General features: G+C 38.1%; 1 protein-coding gene across 1 annotated transcript; it reads right to left on the bottom strand.

The window, feature by feature from the left end:
- Positions 1-472: 472 nt before the first annotated feature.
- On the bottom strand, positions 473-3,900 carry nopchap1 (NOP protein chaperone 1). Its single transcript, XM_053508871.1, has 4 exons — positions 3,777-3,900; positions 1,693-1,779; positions 1,426-1,559; positions 473-1,131 (listed from the first exon to the last, which is right to left on the bottom strand). The coding sequence occupies exons 1-4, from the start codon at positions 3,844-3,846 to the stop codon at positions 967-969; spliced, it is 456 nt and encodes a 151-aa protein (XP_053364846.1). The 5' UTR covers positions 3,847-3,900; the 3' UTR covers positions 473-966.
- Positions 3,901-7,734: the final 3,834 nt, after the last annotated feature.

The following is a 7,734-nucleotide window of genomic DNA, read 5'->3' on the forward strand; positions in this document are numbered from 1 at the left end:
CAATATTTTCAGTGTGTCAAAGCACATTATCCTGCTGAAAAGTCTGGCCAGAGCATTGCACTGCCTCTGCCGGCTTGTCTTCTGTTCATTGAGCAGCAGGTAAGTGACACAGTGTTGCCCATGACCCTGTTCCTGGTTCACTAGTTGTCCTTTCTTGGATAACCTTAGGTCAGTACTAATATGAATACATACTGGGAACACCCCATGAGGCCTGGCATTTAGGAGATGCTCTGACCTAGTCATCTAGCCATTAAAATCAATCGCCATTAAGTGATAGTTTGCTTTCTGCCTGATATATCCCATCCCTTGACAGGTGAAATTCACTTCATTGAACATAGCTGTGTCACGACAATGAAATTATGCAGCTAGAAATAATATTAAAAAAATATATATATATACACATACAAACACTTTTTAATACTATTTTTAGAGAGAAAGTGAAATAATTCCCAAATGCGCAGAACAGTTTAAAGAAGAGGGTTTATTTAATACTAAATTAACAATAACAAGAGTATCAGACTTTTTAGGCCGATAAATTTATCATGATGGACAAAGAATCCCAGATAAAGGTTTTAAGTTTAAGTTCAAGTTTCAACCAGTAATGTGTTTAGAATGTAAAACTGAGTTCAGCAAATCCCTGAACTTGCTTTAATCCTATCCTAGTTGCTGCAACTTGCCATATATCCAAGCACTCTTATTTTTCTAATACAGGCATCACATTTTATCTATACAAACAGAACAAGGCCTATGTTGTCCATGTGAAGTAAAAGTTCTCCACACTTTAACCCCATCGAACATATCCCTTTCTCCACGTATAAACCGAGAATTATGCACTTGAATTTTCAGCTCTGTATTTACAGGAGGTCCAGAGTACTCTGCTTAGCAGAGGGATAATTTCCAGACTTTGTGTACTGTATGTGTGAAGGGTAAAGTGAAGTGATGTTTGCCAGCTGGAGACGTGTCTTTTCATTCTCCTTCTTTTTCTAGCACTTCAATGTTGGCTTTACTTTTGCGGTTGCCAGGTAGTTTAAGCGTTTCTGCACTGTCAGTCTCTTCATCTGAGCTTTCCTCTTCAGACGACTCCTCTTCCTCACTGCTATCTGAGCCTTCCAGCTCCACCAGTGCGACGTCCTATTTCAGACACACGTACACACACACACACACACACACACACAATTATCATGGACACCTCCTTTCAAGCAGCAGGTGCTCAGAAGTGGTTTTGGGGGAAATTTTCAGAAAACATGCATGATCCATTAGCACAGACCTTTAACTTTCAAATCACCACAGGCATCATGACATTTTTGATGGCAATGTTAGTCACTGTAAATTTACATTTGGAAATAATAAAGTACTCTATCTATTAACAAACCAAGCCAGGAGTAAGGTTTCACTCCAGAAAGCATGTCAGTGAACAAATCTTACCATTTCAATTACTTTCTCTGCTTCCTCAACACTCTCGATGTCGAAGTGACCTGCAGGAAGGTTCTCCATCTGCTGCCTTAATGCCTCGTTAGCCAGGGCCATCTGAGGTAGAAAACACTGCAGCCTATCTAAAACTAAAACACACACACACAATACAGATTTTAAAAAATCAACTTCTGGGTGAGGACAGTAACACACCACTAGGCTATGACAAAGGGATTATTGACTAATTTAGTCAAAGCCTGCGGAAAGCGCAAACGTCCTCACCACTGCTTCTTTGGACCTTTTCTGTCTGCAATGATGATGATGATGAAGATGCGCCCTTGGATTTCAGAAACAGCTTATCGCGAATACCTGCAGGTAAATAAAACATTGAGGATATTATTACTACAACTGCTACTACTACTACTACTAATAATAATAATAATGATTTTAGTTTCATAAAGTCAACCTTATGGTAAACTAGAACTAGTCAAAGTATTGATGATAAAAGGGTGAATCTAAAATGATCCGGACTTCAGTTATATTAAAACTCTGTTGGCCACATTGTCTTATCAGCGCTTTCCGTTCAAGGCTACTGTCTCCCCAGTCACTGCTGTACAGGTGTTACAGCAGTTCATGTGTACTCAAAAACTGATGCCCCACTTGTGATTTGCATGAAGAAGAAGAGCAGCGTACAGTGATTAATTGTTTGTGGTCTGAACGTGTACCTGGTGCTGAAACAACTCAGAGAAGTGCAAAAACAAAAGCATTTGGATATCTGCAAACTTGTACAAATTTGTACCGATACTCTAATGAAGGTGAAAGTGTCTTAAAGAGAATCTTTTCTGGTGACGAGACACGGATTCTTCACTACGAGCCTGAGAGTAAACGGCAGAGTATGGAAAGGAAACATCCTCAAACACCGACCAAGAAAAAGTTTAAAAGTCAAACATCAGCTAGAAAATTGATGCTCACTGTTTTCTGGGATTCTCAAGGGTCAGAATTGGAACATTATCGGGAAAAAGGTTCAACAATGCTCATTACAGTGAGACGCTTATTGAAGAGCTGACCCCTAAACTTTAGATTAAACAGAGATGATGCATGACGATGATTGTCTGCACACTTCTGCCCACACTGTCGAGGCTCTGCAAAAAACTTCAATTTGAGGTGTTAAATAAAATTAATTAAAATAAAATTTACAGCCAGAGTGCAGATAACTTTTGACTTAACCTCATCATTCCATACTTTTTCCTAATACTTTTAGCTTGAATTTTACCTGACTGCATATTAAACAATCAGGAAAGCATCTGAGAACACAACATACAAAGCCGTAAGATGAACCTTGAGTGGAAGATCACATCTGGTTCCTCTCCGGGCAAAAACAGAAACGTAAGGCTACAGCCAGCACACAATCTTTTTTTTAAAGCTTTCTGTGACCTGAGCTTCGGCAAAGGCATTTCAGTGTAAGATGTCAACATTTTGATATACTGCACACATAATGATTAGCAACTTGACAAAAAAGAGGTTTATAATTACTGACTACAGCTTTGTTTTTATCATTCTTCCTATCCTACAAAGTGATTGTTTTTTTTTTTTTCTTATTTTGTCTCCTATAGTTGAGGTATAACTCTGATGAAAATTACAAGCTTCTGTCATCTTTTTAAGTGGGAGAACTTGCACAATTGGTGGCTGACTAAATACTTTTTTGCCCCACTGTATGAGGTCAGGACAAGATGGCCTGGTTCACAATCTCCATTCCAGTTCATCCTAAATGTGCTTAATGGGGTTGAGGTCAGGGCTCTGTGCATGGTCTGTCAAAACCATGGTCTTACCTTGTGCACTGGGGCATTTCTAGGAATAGAAAAAGGCCTTCCCCATACTGTTCCCCCAAACTGTCCTGATGTCTTGGTATGCTGAAGCATTAGGATTGCCCTTCACTGGGGATAAGGAGCCTGACTGAAACACCTGAATTCAAATCATTAACAGGATTGGCCAAATACCTTTGCCCATATAGTGTATACAGAAGCTGTGGTTTATAAAGTGTCCAGTAAGTGCTATCAGGTGTAATTAACTTATAATACATTTAAACCTACTCACTTATTTCCTGTCTCTCACTTTTACAAACATAATCTCTCAGTTCTATTAAATATCTAGGATTCTGCCTGAGTGATAAATATTATTATTAGTAGTAGTAGAAGTATTTTATTTATTATGAGTTCCTATTTTAGACTAATTATTTCTCTTGTAAATACTTTCTGCTTTGGTCTGCACCAGCAGGTAACACTACTGTAGACGCTCAAAAACGTGCACCGTTAAACCAGAAGTGTCACACTTCTCTTTTTCTGTGTTTTATGATTAAATCACTCTACCTTGTCCGTTCCCGCAGACCAGCAAATCCCGAGATGTTTTTTGAGGAGTGTTACTTTCCTTTTGCTCCATCTTTTCCACTTACTATCCTTGTTTGCAACATGTGCGATGTGTTTATTCTAACAACTTCCGGGTGAAATGTGTGCGTGTGCGCGCGCGCGATTGAATGTTTGAATAACACGTGCTCCCTCTAGCGGCGAGATGTATAAATAACACAATGTGCTGTCTAGCATAGAGCCGTCGAAAATATCAAAATATAAGGAACATATAATATGTTTATTATTCCTAATCTAATTCATGTTTTATAATTGCTCTGTATGTATAACATTCTACGAGTCCTCTAGCGGTGAGCCACATGAACAACACTTTCTGTAGCAGTGAGCTCTACTGTATGTATAACATCCAATGCGTCCTCTAGCGGTAAGCTGTATATATAAACACTCTATGCGCCCTCTTGCGGTGCGCTACATGAACAACGCCATACTCCCTCTAGTGGTGAGCTGTATGTAGAGCACCCTATGCGTCCTCTCGAAGTATAGATATGAGAGTACTTTCTCAAGCGGTATGCTGTATGAAGAACACGGTGCGACCTCTAGCGGTGAGATGTATAAATAACATTGTGCGCCTTTTGCGGTTAGATATTTGAATAACACGTGCTCCCTCTGGAGGCGAGATGTCGAAAAATATAAAAAAAATATAAGAAACATCTTCATCGAAAACATCACGCACAAAATCCCGATTTCAACCAAATTAACAGATAGTAAAAAAAACAAATAAACAAACAGTAATTTTAGGAGAAGGTCCTATTGCTGCCCTCGCTTACAAATATGTGTCAGAGTTTGAGAGCCTGAGAGAGAGTGAGATGCAACGTCTCATCCCTGAATATCTCTAATTAATTACAATTTAATATCACCAGTGCTCAGATAGTTATTGAATAGTTGTTGTTAACAGGAACACTGCTGTTAATATTACTGGATGTTTATGTTGTTGTTTTGCCCACCATTTTACATTTAATATTTTTATAATATGTTTATAAACTCAGACTAATGTTATTCATAATTTAATTAATGTTTTATAATTGCTTTTCATAACCACTATGCGTCCTCTTGCGGTGAACACCATACTCCCTGTAAGCTGTATAACACGCTATGCGTCCCCTAGCGGTGAGCTGTATGTATAACACTCTATGCGTCATCTTGCGGTGAGCTACATGAACACCATTCTCCCTCTAGCGGTGAGCTCTATGTATAACATTGTGCGCCTTTTGCAGTTAGATGTGTGAATAACACGTGCTCCCTCTAGCGGTGAGCTGTATGTAGAGCACCCTAAGCGTCCACTAGCGGTGAGATCTATGTATAACACTATATGCGTCTTCCTGCTGTGAGTTACATAAACAACACCATACTCCATCTAGCGGTGAGCCGTATGTAGAGCACCCTATGCTTCTCCCCTGCGTCAGCTAAGAGAGATACCCTCTAGCGGTAAACTGTATGAATAACACGATGCTGCAGGAGCAACACCATGCGCTCTCTAGCGGTAAACTGTATATATAACACAGTGGTTCCTCGAGTTATATCTGTATAAATGATTCACATTCTGTCCTCTAGTGGTAACTATTTAAATAACACGGCGCCCTTTAGCGGGTAAATGTATAAATTATGTAAAAAAAAAAACATACGGTTTATCATATAATAGTTCATAAATAAATCACTAATTGTATATAAATCATTAAATAAACTATCATCAAAAATAAAAAAAATAGAGGGACTCCAAGGTCCCTATGTTTATTTATCAGCTTTTATTACTGTTTGTGCAGGTTGTGGGATTTAAAATTCTTGGCACCCATGTATGCAGTGCCCTTTTTCTACTCATGTAATAGCACCAGGTGCAGGTGACCGGTCATATAAACCCTGACTTATTGCCATGCTATTGATTTGAGGCCAGGGCTTTGGGTACATGTACATCAGTACTTTGAAATTTCCAGAAATGTGGCGTGTCCTAAAATACCAGTAAATCTGGTGACAATCTAGGTGAACCTTTTACTTTATTTTAACCCTCTATGTTAAGATCCTTTTTATATGCTGTCATGGTCAAAGGTTTTTGGTGTATGCGTCCTTAACATAGAAGCACTTATAATATTATGTAACATATTAGATTTTTTAAAATTGTATTTGAATTTGTACACAAAAAGGTGGTTAAAAGAATTTAAAAAGTCTTTAAAGGAACTATAGCACATTCCTGTTAAATTCTCAACTCTGATTTCTGTTCTGAATGTATTGATTCATAAAAAAAAAATCTTTAACAGCATGACTGACAGTAGTGTTTGCTTTTATCCAAATCACTGGTTAACTTGAATGCACAAGGTTTTTCACCTTAGGAGAGTCTTTACAACAGAGGTCTTTATTCTTTCTGAGTTCTCTGCAACATGACACATTAAATTAAGTTAAATTTAGTTTGTCTATTTCCAGAGAGAAAAAACAAGAGGTGGGGAGATAACTGCTGCAATAATGTTAGCAAGGACTAGATCAAAATTATTTTACAGATGTTTCACAACATTAAAGAGGAATAAAACATTTTTCACATATATTTAGCATATTATTTATTGATTAAAGAGTCAGCTTTGGGGTAGTTAAAATAATTTGTGCAAGACTACATTACACCAACCTGATTTTGATCTGCTAAAGATTGTATTCCTTACACAAATATTTTTAAAAATGAAATACTCATGGTATAATGAATGCTGAATGTTGTGCTTTGTGAGAGGAGATACACCTACATACACAAATATGTGTCATAATATGGATCTCGCTATTGGTGAGCTGTGTTGACATAGTCACATTCATGTGAGGTATTACACCACCTTGTCCACGCTAATATTGGAGGGTAATTGTTTGTGTGATTTTGTGTATATGGACGTTTTGACTCAGAATGGTGCAGTTTGGGTAATTAGGGATGAAGTGGAAGAAGGAAATAGAACAGACACGAGAACATGATGGAATAGAGGAAGAGAAGCCTGCACTTTATTGATTAAAAAAATAGCATAGTCTAATACATTCCAGAGTTATGAGAAACTCAAGTCTTTGCTACAGACAAAACACGTGTACATGCTTCAATTCATGTCGAACAACCAAACAGCTCCACTATGATCTCATTTGTCCTTAGGATATTGTTCCATAAACCTTTTGGTTAATTCAGATGCAGTTTTGCAAACCTAGTTGTGCTACCACAGAAAATACTTTCTCTAGAATATTTGTTCAGTCTTCTTCTAATTGTGCTCTCATGGACTTGTCATGGACTTATACATTAGGGTCTGATGTGTAGCACTTTGTTTTTTTTTGTATTTCTCCAAACATTGATTGGGCTAATCTTGAGGTGAATGTTCTGGGACGTCTACTCTTGGGGAAATTGACAATTCTCTTAAATACTTTCCTTTTATAAATGATCTTTCTCACTGTAGAACGTTGAACTCCTCTGTGTTTAAAAATAGTTTTATAACCCTTTCCAGATTGACGTGCAGCAACAATTGCTTCTCTAAGACACATTCTAAATGTATTTTATATAATATATAATTTCCATGAAAAACAAACTTAAACCTTTTGAAAAGCCTTTCAAAAGAGTTGAAGCTGCATGTTTTTGGACTGTGGGAGAAAACTGGAGTACCAGAGGAAACGCACCAAGCACAGAGAGAACATGCAAACTCCATGCACACAGACTTCAGACGGGAATTAAACCACGGTGCTTCCCCATTCCCCATGCACACACATACACACACTCACACACATTCACACACTACGAGAAATTTGGGAATGCCAATTAGCTTAATCTGCATGTCTTTGGACTGTAAAGGGAAACCAGAGTACCCAGAGGAAAAACCCACCAAGCATGGAGAGAACATGCAAACACCATGCACACAGACCCCCAAGTGGGAATCGAACCTGGACCCTGGAGGTGCAACCACTA

This window comes from Clarias gariepinus, chromosome 12, assembly GCF_024256425.1.
Source record: "Clarias gariepinus isolate MV-2021 ecotype Netherlands chromosome 12, CGAR_prim_01v2, whole genome shotgun sequence".
Lineage (NCBI taxonomy): Eukaryota > Metazoa > Chordata > Actinopteri > Siluriformes > Clariidae > Clarias > Clarias gariepinus.

Bases quoted from the DNA above. Each gene is read 5' to 3' on its own strand.
- nopchap1 (XM_053508871.1), bottom strand. From the start codon at position 3,846: ATGGAGCAAAAGGAAAGTAACACTCCTCAAAAAACATCTCGGGATTTG. The intron at 1,780-3,776 runs GTAGAGTGATTT...ATTTACCTGCAG, and splicing joins GGTCTGCGGGAACGGACAAG to GTATTCGCGATAAGCTGTTT. The intron at 1,560-1,692 runs GTGAGGACGTTT...TGTGTGTTTTAG, and splicing joins AAAGGTCCAAAGAAGCAGTG to TTTTAGATAGGCTGCAGTGT.